The sequence below is a fragment of the Gobio gobio genome, assembly GCF_949357685.1.
Source record: "Gobio gobio genome assembly, chromosome: 2".
NCBI classification, from domain to species: Eukaryota; Metazoa; Chordata; class Actinopteri; order Cypriniformes; family Gobionidae; genus Gobio; species Gobio gobio.
Window position 1 is genome coordinate 50241916 of NC_137098.1, and position 20095 is coordinate 50262010.

Below are 20095 nucleotides of genomic sequence, written 5' to 3' on the forward strand. Positions count from 1 at the left end.
ACTTGGTGCAATACCACAAAACAATTTGTTTTTTGATACCGTTTTTAATCCTTATTGTTATTGTTATTATCATTCATTTATTAGTTTTTTTATTTATCGATTTATTTATTCATTTTGCCCTTTTATTTATTTATTTGTTTGTTTGTTTGTTTAATTAATTTCATTTTGTCAATTTATTTATTTCAGCTTTGCATGAAAATTAGCTGAAAACGTTCATTAACATCTAGGTGACATGAAGTTTAGTCGACATATTGCATAATTACATGCAACTAACCCTAAAACCAAACCCTATAGTAAAGTTAATTAATATTATTCAAAACTTAAATATATAATTACACTCTAACAATGACACCTTAAAAGAAACTGTAACCGAATAAAGATGCACAAAGTATTGAAATATTTTTTAAGTCCAAAATACAGAAATAATTCAGCAGTAGTGTTGATTTAACATCCAGACTACTTCAAAATGCCAGAAATAATTTGTGAAAGAATATTTGGTTACACTTTTATTTTAAGGTGTCCTTTTTACAGTGTAATCATATATTTAAATACTGAGTAATATTAATTAGCAACATATACTTTATAGGGTTAAGGTTATTGCATGTAAATTATTCATCATTTACTGTTATTACAATAGTAAGTACATGTAATGTGTAACAAGGACATTGAAAATGTAATTGTTACCGAATATTTCAAAACTTTGTGCATCAGCACATAACAGTTTGTTTTTTGATACCGTCTGCTAGAAGTAGATAAACCGTAAACTGGTGGACAGACAAATGAAGGCTGAGCTCAAGAGGCTTGTCATTGAGAGGGAGTGTTGAGGGTGTTCATGATGGTAGGGCACATAGCCAGTGTGTTCCACAGTCATTTAGACCTATTTGTGCTGGGTTGAACAGCTGGGCGCAGATGAAGCTGAACCCACATGAAATGCCACCTGCCTGAAACTATTAATGGGTGTGTGATTTATTGAGTGCTGTGCTTTAACTTTGGATCAAACTACCCTCGCAGAATCTAATCTCAAAAGTACGCTGATGGCTTGCATTAATGTTGCCATACGGACACAATATGCTAGCCCTAAGCTGCTAAATATATTGGGTGCAATAAAATGAAAATAAGAGATTTTATGATAAAACGAAAATGCTAATGTTTTTTTCATGTGGCTTAGAAATATTGTATACCTCTTGATCCTGGCAGCTTCTATTTTAACCTCTGTTTTTTAAATGAAAGGCTTCAGAAGACAATAATAAAGCCAGGGGAGGAGTTTGAATTGGTCGAATGAGGCTGCTTCACCTTTCATGCTCTCGAGTTTTCACACTGTCCTATCAGCTTGAGTTTGAGAGAGTCAGTCAATATGTCACACACTCCTGCTAGAACTCTATGTGCTCGCTCTGGAACAAGACTAGATTGGATAAGCTTTCAAAACTGACTTTAACAAACCCTGCTTCAACTTTTTGTGAAGGTTATTTGTTTATTCAGGGATCAATAAGGATGGCCTGATGGCCCAGGGCCAGTGACTTAAAGACCAGCTGATGAAATTGGATTGTCATGTAGGCCTACATGTTTTTTTAGGGTTTTTTTTTTTTGCCTTGCAAACATTTTTGTGGTTTTTATAGCGTTTTGAATATGGTTGTCAAATTCCGCTGATTTAAATATCACCAAGGTAATGTTATGACGTGATTTGTCTCTGAGCCTGTTATAACTGGCTGAAAATAATAAACAAGTCTCTATATTTGTCTAGCCAATGTGTGTTTTACTTTAATTCTGAATGCATTTGTTTATTTTATTTATGCTTCTTTCAATACTTTTTTAGCAAAAACTAAATAATATATGCTGCGTACTACCCTTCAAAAGTTTGGGGTCAGTTAGTTTTTTTTTATTTTTTTAAAGAAATTAATACTTCAGCAAGGATGCATTCATTTGATTAAAGTGACAGTAAAGATGAACTAATTATTTGAAATTAAATGCTGTTCTTTTGAACTTTCTCTTCATCAAAGAATCCTAAAAAATATATATAATTTCCACAAAAAGTAGAAATGTTTCTTGAGAAACAAATCAGCATATTAGAATGTTTTCTGAAGGGTCAAGTGACAATGAAGACTGGAGTAATGAAGAAATTGCTACTGGTTTTGCTGTATTTTTGATTAAAAAAATGCAGTCTTTGTGAACATAGAAGACTTCTTCCCTTAACCTAACATTTCCTAAAACCTTAAAAAGTATTACTGACCCCAAACATTTGAAATGAACAGTGTATACATAATGGTGGTGATGACAAACATGCTGAGATAATTCGGCATTTGTGTCAGTTTCTTCAGATAATTGTGTATATGTAGATCATAACCTGTCTGTGCGGTTTGTTTTGAGCCCATGTCTTCATGGGTGTTCTTGTTCATTCTAAACACGTTGATATGTGGTTCTTTGTTTCTTTTTGACTTGCATAATGTGGACTTCTTTTTTTGATGAGTATAAAGTTGAACAAAGCCAAATAGCGTTGGGCCATTTAGTCCTAAAGCATACCATTGTGGGAAAAAGTTCATCATTGACGTAATATTGTTGACCTTCCTCAGCTTGTGGCATTTTTGTTGTTCCTGCAAAAACGTGTTTGTTATTATGCAAGCTCCTCTCGGTCTGGCATGCAACCAAGAGCCAAAACCTGAAGAATGAGTGAAGAGACAGACACTTTAACAGAGATTAGTCTCGCTTATGTTCGTGGCTTTTCAGCTTTTAAGATTTTAGCTGCCATATTTTACTCTCTTCTTTGCTTTTAGTCTTCATGGTGCAATCTTGTGGTAAAACCAAAGTTCTGACAGTCTTTCAAAAAGGATTTATGCTTTGGTGTAAACTATATTTCACAATATATTTGGTGCTAATTATTTGATAAGTTAAGTCAGTTTTATTTGCTGTAACATGTCTAATTAGAATCACCGGTCAAGTTTAAAAAAAGAAGTCCAGTACTGGCGACACCTACCGCCCCTCTATATGCTGGACTTTGGAAGAGCTCTGAAAAATCCAATCCAGGAGCCAGATTTGATGAAGGGAGTGTGACTTGAGAGAGAGGAAACCGCAACATCACACCGTCAGCAGGTTCAGAGCCTGGTCTTCCAAATAACGCGCAACTTTCGGCACAGATTTACTGTCCAACCAGCTCGGGTTTCATTCTCCTGGTGCCACACTTACATGTGCTTGCTTACTTGAGTCAAGGCAAACCTTTGGGAAACACAGCCCTGGAGTCCCCCTTTGTTTCATGGTAGTGTTCTTGGGATGGAGGAGGTGTTGTGACACCGAGGAACATGGTGAACCTAATCGGCTGAGGCTCAGCAGACTTGCGTCAACAGCATCTGTTTGTGTTGGAGGCAGGTGACCCCAGAGAGGTGAGCTGTGAATCCGTGAAGCAGCAGCCGGGACGGTCTGTTTGCATGGCCCTGCATGCTCATATGTACTTTATTTATTTGAATATTTGATCACATCGACGCATGCAAACAGTCATGAACTATTGCTTTCTTTCCCTCGTGTGCTTTCACTTGTGTGCCTGAGATCCTTCGCACACTCCGATACATATTCCCTGCTCTTCGAGTCAAGCTTCAGACAGCAGATTTTCATTTCAGCCCTGACAAAAAGAGCAGTCACTCTGGAGCTCTTTGCTCTTAGCTGTGCCAAGACAGCAGAGGGGCAACGTAGTGCAGTGCAGTCAGCCAGCTGTGTGCAGAGGCAGGGCGAAAGAGAGGGCAGCCAAGCCCTAGGGCTGCCCCGATGACCCCGCAAAGCATCCCCACCTGTTCACAGCACCCACTCTGGTGTGACTGGAATCTGGTTAGTTGGCGAGGGGGGAACGACAGCAACTTCTGTGGCTGCTGGCCTGCGATTTGCATTTGGCTGTTATGTTGCTTTTTCCATTTTGCTTTTCAGGAGCTTTGATTGTATGATCTCGCCCGAGCTCTGCTCCGCTGATATCATCCGAAAATGTGTATGTAATACATTTACTCAGCAAGGAAACATTAAATTGATCAAAAGTGACAGTAAAGACTTTTACGTTGTTACAACCTATTTATTTTTCAAAGAAATGCTGCTTTTTAAAACTTTTTATTAATTAAATCCTGAAAAAATATATATAGCATTTTCCACAAAATATATAGCAGCACAACGGTTTCCAACATTAATAATAATAAGAAATGTTTCCTGAGCACCAAATCAGCATTTTAGAATGATTTCTGAAGGATCATGTGACACTGAAGATTGAATTGATGGCTGCTGTGTTTTGTGTTTCTTGCCATTACAGTGTTGTTATTTTTAATATGCCATGTCAAATGGCAAGATATTCCTTTAAAAAAAAAAAAAAAAAAAACTGTCCTTTTTTACAGTAACTTAAAGGTTTGACTGATTTTGAAAATATATAGTTGTGCACATCCCTAGACAGGACAGGATTCCCTTCCTTCTAGTCTAGCGAATCAGATACCCTGGCTGACCACCGAATAACCTAACCCCCCCCCCCCCCCCCCCCACCCCTGGTAATTTCAAAACAAATGGCGATGGCTAAACCAGATGCTAGCGAGCTTAGACTGAGACTAAGACAACACACACAATGATCTGGAACTCGTCTTAGAGCTTAACTGAGTTCCAGACTTTAATCAAATGAGTTCTTGTCTGTTTTAGATTTTTGCAAAACATGACAATGAACCATTTTGAAAACCATTGTCTTTTTACTGTGGAGAGAGAACCCATCAAAATCATCATCCCATGACGACATTGTGGACAAATGCTTTCAAACCCTCCCTTTGGAACGTCTCTCCATTATCACACCATAACCACTTTTAATAATTTATAAAACTGCAACTGATGCATCAACCCATTTACAGCGTCTTTGTTTTAGAGCATCTTATAATGACTTGCATCATTTCCTGGAAGACTGTAATCAAGCAATCACCATCATATCTTTTCAGCCAAGTGGAACGTTGGAAGCTTGTAAACCGGTTTGGTCCTGTATCTGTAACCGCTCTCAGTAGTTTAGAGAGAAGTGATGCTCCTATGTGAAAAGCACAGGACGGCGCGGTATCTCCTCATTCCCCTCCGCAAAGGGAATGTTCCACAGGCCTGCCAGCTCCTCCTGACAACATAACCCTCTTCCCCAGTCTCTCTCCTGTCCGTCAGAGTCCTGACACCAGCGACTGAGAGCCAGACATAATCACTGCTCAGCATGAAGTCACTGACTGCTTTCCAGAAGACAGAATAACTCTGTAATGACCAGGACTGTGAGCCATTAAGGATGGGTTGTACCCAAGTTCAAGGACCAAAGCATTGATATGGGAGATGCTGGGATAAATATCTGTCAGATAATACTGTTTGGCACAAAAAATGTTTCAGGTTGCCATATAAATGGATTCATTGATTTAACATGGTTTGCCATGCTTTTTCACTTCTACATTTTTTTTATGTAGAAGTGCTCTTGCTTTTGTGGCATTTCCTAATTCAAAAAATGATTAAAATCGATTCCGTAATATGTGATTTCATGCTGGAACATTGCACAGTTTTCCCGGAGAACATGAATGTGCAATTCAGATCAATGCAGCCGAAAAGTCATAATGTTCAGTGTGAAATGTGATCGTCTCTAGGGGTCAGATGAGACTTGAGAAAGGGCCATTGACCTTGTCTTTGTGAGACTGGCTGGAGTTGACTGCAGAGTAGCCAAGACTTTCCCACACTCACAGCTGCTGCAGACGAGCAGAGCCGTGAGGGGCGTTAGCCTGCACTGACGTCAGCTCCCTGACACCCACAGGACACATTCATCTCTGCTACACACACACTCTTGCTACCATCCATTATTGGGCTATCCTAAATCTAAAAACCATTTCCCTCATCATTGTACACATAAGGATCTCATCATTTTGTACATGGTGTTCTTAGTGGCATAAGTTTTAGATATTAGTCCTGGTATTTGTATTGCTCCTTTTTGAAGCTTTCATTTACATACCAATGTGGGGCTTTCCAGATGTTTTTGTGAACCCTTATAGCCTAAATTATTTACTCAGTACCCCCTGGGATTTTAAGAAGATAACAAGAAGTGATCTATTTTTGTTGTATTTTGATAGGCTGTATTCATTTGATCGAAAATACAGTAAAATCAGTAATATTGTGAAATATTATTACAATTTAAAATAACTAATTTCTATTTTAATATATTTAAAAATGTAATTTATTCTTGTGACGGCAAAGCTGAATTTTCAGTATCATTACTCTAGTCTCCAGTGTCACATGATCCTTCAGAAATCATTCTAATATGCTGATTTGCTGAAGAAACATTTATTATTATCAAAGTTGTTAACAGTTTTGCTGCTTAACAATTTTGTGGAAACAATGCTATTTTGAGAATTATTTGATGAATAGAATAGAATTTTTTTTTTTTTGAAATCTATACTATCACTTTTGATCAATTGAATGCATCCTTGCTGAATAAAAGTATTAACATTTTATGTTCATGTAAATATATACAGTAAATATACTATTGTTTGTTGTTAATGTTTATCATGTTAGGTCATAGTACTAATACAACTAAATCTAATACACTTTGATACAACTTAAAATATTAACAATGTATTTGTGTGTCAACGTTACCATTTAAGATGAATACATACTGCAGAAATATAGTTCATTGTTAGATCATGTTGCACTATTGCATTACCTAATATTAACATATAGAAGCTTATTGTAATATGTTACGGGAAAAAGCTTTCAAAACCAGCCAAACATGATATCAATAACTCACAGTAATTACATGCTTGTCATGTCATGTGTTGTCTATCAGGCTGTAGCTTCATTGTTCTGGATCTCGGATCATACAGTATTTCCTTATAACAAACGTCAATAAACCGTTTTCTGTATTTTAATCAATTAAAACAGGTTTCTCATTTTCATAAAATCATGACGTACAGACAGGTGTTTTCCCACTCTGTCTCTCTGCATGTAAGGTGTTGCGTGTTCATCAGTGGTTGGTTTGTTGTTCTGGTTCACTGGCTGGTCTGTTGTGTGTTGATGAAGCTCTTGACTGCATGGCTCTGTGGCTTTTATGATGCTGTTTTTGTTTGGCCAGCCCTGGTTGGCCTCTTGCTTTCGGATGGTGTGCTGTTATTTAGCCACTCAACTGAGATTCTCTCAACACAAACACACAATGCGCTTATACTCTCTGTCTCACACTTCATCACTTTGATGCTCCCATTATGACAATGTAGTAGTTTTGTTGATGGCTCATTTTAGTCTCATTGTCAGCACAGATCCCACATCATTTGTCAGCTTTGGGTTTACGTAAAAATTATGATCACTTTAACCTTATGTAGGCGAATGTCTGCAGACTAGAGTCTACTCTGAGTGAACTATTTCAGTCTGTTGTAATGCAAATACTATATGACACATATTTCCCACAATGCATCTGTCCTAAAAACAAAAACAGTACACTCTCTTTTTGTCCGTGGGTCTGATTAAGCGAGTGTATTTGTACACATGAACATGCATGGTTGTTTGGCCTGCGGTCAGTGATGTAATGATGATTTTTTTTGTCTGTTGCAATTCATGCTGACCGTGACCTCCTACATGATTGACATGTTTTCAGCTTCTGAATTAACAAACAAAATCTTGTTAAAGTATATTGGGTGTAACCATCGTAACATTCCAAAGAACAAAACCTTTATTAAAAGATTGCCAAATTGTGCAGGAAGCCATTTTAAACACCTTAAAAACAAATACACTACCATTCAAAAGTTTGGGGTCAGTAATTAAAAAAAAAATTTTTTTAAAGAAATGAATTGGTTTTATTCTGCAAGGTTGCATTAAATTAATCAAACATTGCCGCTTTTTACATTTTGTTACAAAACAATTCTATTTTAAATATGCTGTTTGAACTTTCTATACTTAAAAGAATCTTGAAAAAAAATGATCATGGATCCCACAAAAAAAAAAATGAAACTGTTTTTTCACATTGATAATAATGATCAATACTTCCTGAGCACCAACTCAGCATATTAGAATGATTTCTGAAGGATCATGTGACTTAAGACTGGATTAATAATGCTGATAATTCAACTTTGTCATCACAGGAATACATTTCATTTTAAAATATATTCAAATAATTTATATTGTAATATTTTTTCACAAAATTACTAGTTACTCTGTAATTTTACCTAATAATAAATGCAAACTTCTTTGAAAAACATTTAATATTTGACTTGATTCATAATAAGGCTTGGTCAAGTTGTCAAATGGTGTAACCCTAAGACGCAACAATATTCATGAGATTAATAAATTGTATTTGTAAAAGAAAAAAATGATTGTACCTTTCAAAATATTTAGGAAAACTAAAGGTAAGACAATATTCTTTTAGTTTTTACAGGCGTTTACACCTGGTAGTTACATGCATTTCAAGTGTGTCTCCTTTGACCACTAGTGATCAGATTTCAAGGGGATTTCATGACTACATACATCACTGACTACGTCAGAGTGTAGAAGGAAAATTTGCATGGTGTTCCTCTCAAATGTACATGCATTTTAATCAAAAAACAAACATGTTTCAAGTGGAATTGTCTGTTTTTAGAGGAGTATCTGTATTAAGTGAACATGATCTGTGTCACTTTAGTGACGTTGTGTGTGTGTATGCAACTTTCAAACTGTTCTTTTCTTTTAAAGCTGCATGCACCTGGTAGAAAAAAAAAACTTGTTTTGCCGTCTTGATTGACAGGTGTGTAGCCAGTCTTTCATTGCTGTGTGGGACAACTATTCAAAGGTTTGGAATGTTTTTGAAGAAGTCTCTTATATGTTCACCACGGCATTATTATTATATACATTATTATTATTTATTATGAATGTTGAAAATGGTTATGCTGCTTAATATTTTGTGAAAACCATAATACTGATGTCATTGAATAGAAAAAAAGAGGTTAAAAAAGCATTTATTTGAAATAGTTGTAAATGTAACTTTTGATACAACTTTTGAAGTATCAGTATCTCTTTTTCAAAACATCTTAATGACCTCAAACTTTTGAACAATAAAATATCAGGACGAATTAGTTGAAAAATGCATGCATTTGTAGTGTAATCACTGTGTACGAATGTGCCTTGAGTTTTGGAGCCCATTTACGTCTGCATTTAGTGCTGTTCACGTCACCCAAGCAGATCTTAATACCAGCTGACCGGGATCCAAATTTTGTAACAAATTCAAGGAAACAGGTTTTATGAAACCAACCCCACCTTTATTGTTCTGGTAATCTCTGTTCCGTCTCTGAAGTTTACTAGCTCCACAGACCGTAAAGAACAAAAGTCGAGAGATTTGATGTAAGTAACTCTGTGACATTGTGGGGCGCTCAGAGGGTTTGAGCTTATGTGTGTAGCTCTATGCCACATGCTTGTTTTGATGGAAACTTATCTGACCGGTCTGATGTTAAGTGGTCATTTTTGACCCACAAAAATCTGTATGTGCGAGAGTGTCAAACACCTTGGCTTTTTCTGACACATCTCTCCTCCATCCATCTCCCGCCATCCTAGTTACCATGACGTTTGTGCTATTGTTTGCTGGCCTCTGTCAGGTTGCCATGGCAGTGCTTATTTGCCATACTAAATGTCTGATGGTGTTAAGCAGATGCTGACAGCTAACAGTGATCATCTCTGTCTGATCAGTGAAACATCTGATCTGATCTGAGAGCAAGAGACCATGCACTGTGTTGACATCATAAGAGTCATTTAAACGCAAATGAGTCTTCATCTGCCTTTTGATGTGGACTCATTTGTTTTATTTATTTAAATTTATTGACTCAGAGAGCTTTGCAGTCTCACAGTTGAGTGTTTCTATCAATTCCATCTGTTGCTCTCTGAGGCTCGTGTGTGTCAGACGAGTAAGAGTTTGCGGTCATGTCTTTTGGACAGCTTTGAGTGTATAAGACTGGTGCTTATTTTAAAGATCAGAGCTGCTGGAAGTGACACATGACACGGCCAGCGCAGGTGCAGGGGACTTTTGCTTTGTCTGCCGCTTTAGAGAGACCAGGCTCTTCTCTCACACGACACCAGTACTCCCCCATGTGGTCAAACGCTGCCCTGCCATTCAGTTACAGTGACTTTCTGAGTTTAACATGGCGACCGCTCACAGATACGAGCCGTTGTTGGACCTCGAACTCCCTCGAACTCTGCTTGACTGATTGTTTTAAGACTGTGAGACATGCTGCTGTTTTGATAACTGGCTGAACTCTTGTTCATTTGTGCTTGCCTGGTTGTTAAAATGTACATTTTTGCCTATGTACCCTGAAAAGTTTTCCATATACCCTAAAAGAAAGGATTTTATCTCTCTTTATTGTTGTAAACGGAGTCCAAACAGACTCCTTGGTGCAGAAAATGTAAAAATAAATGGATTATAAAACCCTTAATCTTAAACAACACTTTTATCATTCTATTAAATGTATTATACTAAATGAATATGAGGATATAAAACTGCATGGAATATGCGCTTTTAAAAGCGTATTTGTCACCGGCCTATAGAAGTGAACTGCAAATAAAAGCTATAAGGTGATTCTCATAAAAAGTGGCCAAAAAGGTATTTTAAACGTGCTAGTAGTAACTAAAATATATACATTCATATACATTTTAACCTAAATATCAATATTGAAAAATAATTTAATCCTTTATTATTTGTTACCTAGCCTTGATAAAATAAAGAAGTTACATTTAGCTGAATGCATAATGAAATCACATTTGATCAAATATCTATTTAGTAAGGTCTATGAAATGTGTGTTTTGTTTGGTTTTCCTTTGTATTGTAGCTTCTGAAAATGATTGTGTCTATGGTTGCTTTGAAGTTTGGGCCTTTTAATTTGGTATGTAATGGATTAGTTCAATTTTCATAGAATGAGTTTTAGTCTACAGATCATACAAGTATATTTTGTTATGACATTTAGACAACTGTAACTGTAAAAGTTGCTTTGCTACTTCATGATAGCAGAAACAGACAGAGTCTGTGACCTATCTCGGTGATAGTGTTGTGGGACTTGACTTCTGTTGGGTGACTTTCCTCTGTGCCTGTGAGACAGATAACGTGGAAATGCAGTCAAATGACGTAGTTTGGCTAGATAAGATCTGTGAGCGCTATTGTTGACGTCTCATTGTGGTTAGAGTGGTTTTCTCTTTTTTTTTGCAAGCGCCAGAAAGGTTTTCGTTTAGCAGCTTTCAGCTCACAAAAAAAAGGTTGCTCAGGTGTTGACAATTTTCACTCCCACATCAAACGGTTGTACAAACCAATACTTAGAAAAGTGTTTATTTTTAAATGCTTATAGGCACTTCAGCAATATAAAAATAACTTATTTAGCTGCTTCTTTGTCTTAACTTTCCATAGGTTTTGTGCAGGGTGGCAGTCGTGAATGAAATGTACTTTTAAAGAGCCTTTGTTTTTTGTCCTTTTAGATGATCCTTTGGGACTGGGACCTGAAACAATGGTACAAGCCGCAATATCAGGTCAGTACAGCTCATGTTTAGCTTTTAACTAATCTTTGTGTTTCTCAGCACACACACACACACACACACACACACACACACACACACACACACAAACTTGGCATATGTGGTTTACATGGACTCTTCATAACAATAATGGTTATACTGTACAAACTGTAAACAAAACCTTCTGCTTTTTTGAATAAAAAAGCTATTTGGTTTGTTCTCATAAACCACCTTTATGTTTTAATAACCATGTCATTATACACCTCATCTCATTTGTTAACATTATTTAATGTATTAGCTAACATGAACTAACAATGAGCAATACATGTGTTAGTATTTATTAATCTTCATCAATGTTAGTAAATGAAAATCCAGCTTTTCATTGTTTGTTCATGTAGTTCACAGTGCATTAACTAATGTTAACAAATACACCAGTTGATTTTAATTATGTGTTAGTAAATGTTGAAACTAACATTAACTAAGATTTATAAGTGCTGTAGAAGAGCAGTTCATTATTAGTTCAGGTTAACTAAAGTAGCTAATAATGTTAACTAATGAAACCTTATTGTAAAGTGTTACCATATATTGTGTTAGATTTTATTTGTATATTACATTATTAAATTATTATTTGTGTACACGTTTTATTTTATGATGCTTTATTTACAGCAGGGTAATTATTATAATTAATTATATTAAGCAACCAAAACAAAACCATAAAAAAAACTATATATATATATATATATATATATATATATATATATATATATATATATATATATATATATATATATATATATATATATATATATATATATATATATATATATATATATATATATATTTAATTTCATATAGTTGCCAGGCAATTCAGATTAACTTGAACTAAAAAAAAATTAAACTAAAATAAAAAATACATATACATAGGCTACTTAAAAAAACCCTAAAAGTTCTACAAAATTACTACAACTTTAATTGAAATTACAATGAAAACTGAAAATATAATCATAAAATCTAATTCAAAATATTAATTAAAACTAAAATAGTATCTCATCATTGATACTTCAATAACACTGATGTAAAGTCAGGAATAAGAGTATAATCTGTGTAGTCAGTCACCTACAGACCAGCATCTCCTCTCCCTCTCTTTTTGTCTGAAAGACCCTTATATCGTCCATCTGAGAACAGCCTGTTAGCATGCTGAGGCCTGTAGCCCCTCCATCTGCCCGCCGCTCATTACTGCGGCTGACCTGCGAGTGGATAACCCTCATCCTGGCTCACATAAAGCTTGCCAAATGACGTCAAAGCCTGGAGGAAGTGCTCGCTGTGCACTTTTACCACACACGTGTGAGCACGCACACACACGCAGGTCGCAGCAGTGCTGCCACTTTACTTTATTACTTTCATCAGAACCACCCCCCCACCCCTTAAAAAAAAATTATGTAGGTCTGAATTAAATACAATCAATAAAATGAGCTCAGCATGTGCGCTCAAGGCTGAAGATGGATTAAAACTAGCTGAGTTTATAGATACACCCAGAGTTCTTCCTGTAATATCATTATGAACGGTTCCTTTTCTCCGCTGAGTGGATATCATCAAAAACTGTCTCTGCTACTTGGCTAGATTTATCAAATGGATGGCTCCGGGAATGAGTCATATTTTGCTACAGTTATTACTGGCGCAAGTCTGGAGCAGTGGGATGGCGTTCCTGTTGTTTAAACAGTAAAGCATGGTGCTGCTAGCAATGCCAGAGTCATGGGTTTGATTCCCAGGGAACGCATGAATTGATCAAATGTGCAGCCTGAATGCAATGTAAGGTGGTTTATGGAAAAAACTTTGCCAAACGCAAATGTCAATGTTTGAAATCCCGCTGTACCTATAAATGGCCACAAGGAGGCAGTATAAGTCCCATAAACAGATAAGTGTAAGGTAAATTGCTGCCTCATTTTGCATTCTATGGATGTTGTAATATGTGTTCTGTGTGTGCTTAGGGTGCAGTGAGTGGGAATGGTGTGGATCTATCTGTGATAAACGAGGCCAGGAACCTGGTCTCAGACCTGCTGGTGGACCATTCTCTCTCACCCCACGTCCTCTCCTCACTGCGCAGCATCAGCAGCCTCATGGGAGCTTTCTCCGGGTCCTGCCGCCCACGGGTCAACCCCTTCACACCCTTCCCCGGCTTCTACCCCTGTGCTGAGATAGAAGACCCCTCAGAGAGAGGAGAGAGAAAGCCACTGAAGGTAGGTGAGCAGCAGTGTTGGGGAAGAGACTTTGAAACTCTCTCTTGCCAAGCTACAAGTTACTCCTAATTTGAAGTAGTTAATGTCAAGCTACACTTTTGGAAAAGAAGACGGTAACAGAATTTAGCTACTACATTGAAGCTACTCAAGGTCCAATTGTTATATATTTAGATATAAACATACAATGATTATAATTAATAAATACGAACACTAACAATAGGTTCCTGTGCACATTTGGTGCTTGGCCCCTAATTATAATGATTTTTATAATTGTATAATTGCATTTTTCTATGCACTGAAATTATGGCTAATAATTATACACATGTTTTGGCCAATAAGTGACAAGTCTATACCAGTAATAAAATTCTGTACTTTTTTTGGCCAAAATAAATTCCAATTTAAATACTCAAAAGTAAAATCAGTTGTTTTAAATACTTTTAGGCATCACAGCATTGTCCTATATGATAAATGGATGTTCATTGTATGCACAATTATATTACGAATATCGGCCATTTTATATCTAGTATAGACTGAAATCTTTAATATCAGCTGAAAACCGATATGGATCAGATATACTGTACATTACCGTTATTATTATTATTTTATTTTATTTTTTAAGGACGGTCAATGAAAATTAGTCAGAAGTCACATATTTACAAAGGATTTCTATTTCAAATAAATGCTGTTCCTTTTTAACTTTCTTTTCTGCAAAGAATCCTAAAAAAAATGTATCACGGGTTCTAAAAAAAACATTTTTATTTTTTCATTTTTGTTGTTTATTTCTGAAGGATCATGTGACACTGAAGACTGGGGTAATGGCTGAAATTCAGCTTTGCCATCACAGGAACGAGTTACTTTTGACTTTTTGAGTTATATTTATATACACATTTTTATATTATATTGTTAAAATTGTAGTAATATTTCACAGTAATAATAAAGAGTCTTTTGAAATATCGCCTCAACTTGGGCTAAGTGCACAATACCATGTGACATTAGGATGGTTGCTGGTTCGATCCCTACAAGTAGTAATCCATGAGCCATTACCGCTGTGCTCTTGAGCACAGTTGTGCCCTAGGTAGCTCCAAAAGGGATTTTCTCTCTAACAGGTGTAGTTCTGTAAGTCATGTCTGCTTTTTGAGTACTTACTAAACGACTGTGTACTTTCAGGGTCTGAGCAGCAGGAACAGTCTCCCTACCCCTCAGCTGAGGCGCAGTTCAGCCTCTTCTTCTCTGCCCCCACTGGAGTCTGCCTCCTCACGCTGGGAACGCACCAATGGAAAGAGATCTCACTCTGAGCTCAGCAGGTCAGGCCTCACGACTACACTCTTAGTTCACTCTCTGTACTCCTCTAGGGTGGATGAGGACAGGAACACAATTGCATTTGTGTCTGTGGATTGGTAGTCGTCACCAAATGTGATTTTATAATATCATGAAATGTTTTTATAAGGCAACATTTTTAAGATTTTATAAGGACTATGTGCTTTCTGTAATTGTATTGCTTGTCCTCAAGGTGGCAGTGTTAAAAAGAAATTTGTCAGCAGCTGGTTTGAGAATCCCTAAAAGAAACTTAATCCAAAGTAAACTGACATCTGTTGTCTTTTGCATTGCCCTTTTATTAAATATTTTGATTAAATCAATGAATTGTGCTTCAGGTCTCAATGAAAGTGTAATAATCTCAGCTTTGTTTTTAACACATTTTGCAATATTAAGATTAATTGCACAGATTTTCTCCCAAAATTAGCACTGGGCCTAAATATAGGTGACTTATATTGTTCTTCTTTTTTACCTTACAGCCCGAGTTATGTTTCTAATGGGCCCAACAGCAACTTGCTGACTATTCCTAAACAGAGATCGTCCTCCGTCACCCTCTCCTACGGCCACACTGTACCCAGACGACCAGGTCAGCACCAATCAAGAGTGAAATATCCTTCCCTTCATATAATATTTTGTGAAAAATGTAAAAAGCGATTAGTCAGGCTGATTTGAATGGCTTTACTGCAACAGCTATCTCCTTATTTTGGCAAATGACAAACTAGTAGATGTTAAAAACAAATCTAGTAGACAACACTTGAGCCAAGTTCTTAGAAATCTAATCTTTTTTTCATGTTTCACTTTATTTTATTAGTTTTTATTATAATTTATAAAATCAATCCTATTTTTCAAGGTATATGTATGTATAATGACCCAAAAACACATGCGCGAGGGCCTAAAGGGGTCCTTCCTACTTGTTTTCTTGTTGCAGGACAACAAAATGGCTACATGTACAGTATGTTGATTACACCGCACTTATTTAATTGGACAGACAAGCAATAATAATAGATTATTGCCAACATTTCTTTTTCAAGAATTTCAGTATGATTCAGGATGTTAATGAGACCTTTACAGACCTTAGCAGTCTCTGTACAATTACACCACCCATGACTAAGGGATAGTTCACCCAAAAATGACACCTCTGTCTCATCATTTACTCACCCTTATGTTGTTTCACTAAAAAGAAGATATTTTTAAGATTGTAATCAGACAGTTGATGGTAGCTACTGACTTCCATAGCAGGAAAAAATATATATATCAATTGAGATCAATGGCTACCGTCACCTGTCCGATTACCAACAATCTTCAAAATATCTCGTACAGGGTTGGAACAACATAAGGGTGAGGAAATCATGACATAATTTAAATTTTTTTGGGTGAACTATCCCTTTAAAGCCCACAAAAATATGAAACGATTTTAACTCTGAAATTGAAAATATGTTCATAATAGCAGGAGTGTATCTGATTCTTTTTGTATTAATTAAATATGATTTTTTTTAATAGATTTTGATTTTGATTTATATAGGTGCTTCTCCCAGCCTGAGTCCTGTCAGTTCCCCGAGTCACAGTTCCCCTGCTGCTTCTGGCTTGTCTCTGGTCACACGCTCTCCGGTGGAGTTCCCAGACACCGCTGATTTCCTCACCAAGCCCAGCGTCAACCTGCACAAACCGCTGGGCTACACGCTGAGCTCACCCGATTTCCAGCAACAGTATCGAGGTCCTGTCTCGGCCCCCTTGTGCACTAGGTACTTTAAATTCTAGAACCCTTTTCCTCTTCTCTCAAAGGAATAGACCAATTAAGCTGTACCTTATACGAGAAATAATGAATTGTATTTTTTTTTAGTTGTGGCCGACAGATGCTGAAAGGTGTGGCCAGTGTGGAAGTGGGTGAGGGTCATCACCCAGTAGTCAATGAGATGCAAAGAACACGATCAGGTAAAGTTATTAAGCTATACAACAAACATAATTTCTCACAACAGAGTCATTCTTGAGTCCATCCTCAAAATGATGCTTTTGCTTGCTTGCTTAGCTGAAGGAGTAGATTATGGTGGAGAAAACCTGATCCGAGAGGAGAGCATGGAGGCTGAGTCTCAGGAGGAAAAGAGTCCAGACACAGCGGGGGGAAAGCTAAATAGCCAGCCCGAGGAAGAGGAACAGACCTCCAGTACAGAGCAGTACTCACTGGACCCTGAGGTAGAGCGCACACTCGCTGAACTACACTTTATCCCCACATGGTTTCATTATATTAATGTCTAAAACATTGCCTCAGGAACTGAAATCAATATCCAGTGTTGCTTGTGGACAAGTAATTTTAATTTATGAAGTGCTGTTTTGCCTCAGAAAGCCCCGCAAGAGAAGAGCTTTTCTTTCACGTAACCTGAAATGCCCTCATCTCGATTCTACCGCTCTCCCACTCCTTTTATTGGCCAATCTGGCAGTTGTTAAAGTGGCCAGCTGTTGAACAAGCCTAGTGGAGTTTAGAAGCAGAGTGCTTATTTGCATTCCCATGCTTTTGCATTGTTATGTGGTTGCTGGATTTATGGCTGTGGCTCTTGAGTGGATCTCAAACCCTTGGTTTATTGTTCTGCACAAAGGGATCTACAGTAAGAGTGTGTGAGGACAACATCAATTTAGCTGACTTAGTAAAATATTTTCGTTATCTCCTCTGGAAAAGTGGCCAGGCATGACTTTTTCTGTAAGACTAAGCTGAGATTACTGCAAAACCTTTTACCTTCTGTCTGCTGACTGTGATTGATCTCTGGCAGGGAGACGAGGAGTTCAGGTTGGACTCTATGCTGGTGGAGCATGAAGCCCTCATGGAAAAGATCAACACCTGGAACTTCCAAATCTTTGAGCTGATGGACATTACGGGAGGGAAGACTGGCAGGATTCTCAGCTATGTTAGTGCTTTGTAACTCCAAGTATTAAGTCCAGCATTACTATTGACAATGACTATTGCTAATGAAATTCCTGATTTCTGGAAATCAACATTAGTGAAATTAGTGAGTTTTTTCATTACTTTGGTCGAAAACATGGTTCTCTTTTAGCTCATTAAAACCATTCCCGTTTAGTTAAATACACTTTTATTGTCTGATCTGGTGTGAATGGCATTTCATAGATTTAGCTGAATGTAATGCTAAAGGTCTCTCTCAGTACTCTGTGCCAATAAACATGAATCTGCAGGGACGCGATGGCTCACTGCTTGTCTTGTCTTAATGAAGTTCTGTTTGTTACATTCTCTCAGGTGGCGTACACTTTGTTCCGGGACACGGGTCTGTTCGAAATCTTCAAAATCCCTGTGCGGGAATTCATGACGTACTTTTGCGCTCTGGAGAACGGATATCGTGATATTCCCTGTGAGAATAAAAAAATATATATGGTTGAAGTTAAACTTGAAAACTGGGTTAGAATTGTTCCAGTATTTCTCAAATTGGACCACACAGTGAAGCGTTAATGTGCTGTTTGATCTGTTCTCCACTCAGATCACAACCGTGTCCATGCCACCGACGTCCTTCATGCAGTGTGGTATCTTACCACCCGGCCAATCCCAGGCTTTCAGCAGATCCATAATGAGCATGTCACAGGAAGTGATACAGGTACATCTGTGCTCTCATACTCTATTATAGTTTTGCCTTCAAGAAACTTTGAGATAAGTGGGCGTTACTGAAGCGGGGTGGTATAGTGGACTGGTATCTGAGCGGTTGTAGGTTCAAATCCCACAATGGCCGATTCATGGTCTACCATCATTGTGCCCTTGGATAAGGTACTGGATAAAACTTTAATAAAGAGTACATGATGGACAGATTGAGGTTAGAGCATCTGTATCCTCAGTCATGTCTCTAATTATATTTAGCATAGCTCCTGATCCATCGGAAATAAATTAGAGGCCGTCACCGAAGCTCTGTCTTCGTTATTCCAGCCAGCGGCGCAAATGCTGTCCGATAAGAGATTGTCTGTTGCGATTTGAGATCTGAGGTGGCTGCTGGCTCAGCATGTCCGAGGCTTATTTTAAGTCTGCTGATGGCCCTTGTAATTTCTCAAATGGAGTTCACTCTGACTCACTCTGCTGCTGTTCCACGCAGCAGCCATCTCTGGCAGGCAGAGGTGTTGAATCACACTGAGACCAGTGACTTCACTAGCTGGCTCAAGTACAGACTTACAAAATATTCCAAAATCTTTGGGAAAGAGATGGAGGAGTATGATTTGGTTTGCTGTAAAAACAGTCAGCTTCATTGCAGTCTCTTGGCGGTGTTTGATTCTCTTATTTTGTTAGTGACGTTTTAAGGCTTATGTACCCCAAAAAATCTTAGAACATTTCTAAACTGACCTGTTTCTTTTTTTTGTGCTTTATATAGTTTATATATAGTATTATATTCATGTAGTCATATAGTTTCAATTGCTGTATATTATATTTGAATTTCCATTGCTGTATATTATAATGTTATGATTGTTTAAATTCACTTACAGCATTAAAGAAATGGATTTTAGTTTTCATTATTATTATTGGATTATTATAATCACATGATAATTTTTCATCATTCAAAATGTATATTATCGGCTAATTCACATTTTTAGGAAAAAAAAAACAAGCTGCGTGGGTCAGCTAGGTGATTATGTAGGATGCTGTATTGATTTTGGAATGGACTGTCACCTGGAATGGATGTGTAATCGTGTTTCATCACTGGTTTTACATGGTCACTCTTTGTTTTTATTAGATTCGGACAGTGGAATTTCCCCAGGTAGGGTGGCATATGCCACGTCCAAAAGCTCCTCGTTTTCGGATGACAGTTATGGCTGTCTGGCCTGGAATGTCCCTGCGCTGGAACTCATGGCACTATATGTAGCAGCTGCTATGCATGACTATGATCACCCTGGTCGCACAAATGCCTTTCTCGTAGCCACTAACGCTCCTCAGGTTAGTAAAGAACAATGCCCAAAAATTGAAGGTTTAATTTAGTTCTGAATAGCTCATGAACACAGTTTTGGCTATCGATCTAGTTTTCACACTGTTGTGTCAAGAAGTGAAGACAGCCCATCTTTTATCAGAAGCCTATGATTTTGTAATCAGAGCATGGAACTTCTTGACT

General features: G+C 37.3%; 1 protein-coding gene across 1 annotated transcript in view; it reads left to right on the forward strand.

Annotated features, from left to right (window-relative positions):
* The window catches only part of pde3b (phosphodiesterase 3B), a 54716-nt gene that overhangs the window by 29782 nt on the left and 4839 nt on the right, over positions 1 to 20095 (forward strand). The window contains exons 2-12 of the mRNA XM_079844079.1: positions 11425 to 11475; positions 13449 to 13697; positions 14865 to 15001; positions 15491 to 15597; positions 16534 to 16753; positions 16852 to 16943; positions 17038 to 17201; positions 17774 to 17908; positions 18253 to 18364; positions 18491 to 18604; positions 19724 to 19923. Of these exons, the coding sequence (XP_079700205.1) occupies positions 11425 to 11475; positions 13449 to 13697; positions 14865 to 15001; positions 15491 to 15597; positions 16534 to 16753; positions 16852 to 16943; positions 17038 to 17201; positions 17774 to 17908; positions 18253 to 18364; positions 18491 to 18604; positions 19724 to 19923 (1581 nt within the window). The remainder of the gene's footprint in view (positions 1 to 11424; positions 11476 to 13448; positions 13698 to 14864; positions 15002 to 15490; positions 15598 to 16533; positions 16754 to 16851; positions 16944 to 17037; positions 17202 to 17773; positions 17909 to 18252; positions 18365 to 18490; positions 18605 to 19723; positions 19924 to 20095) is intronic.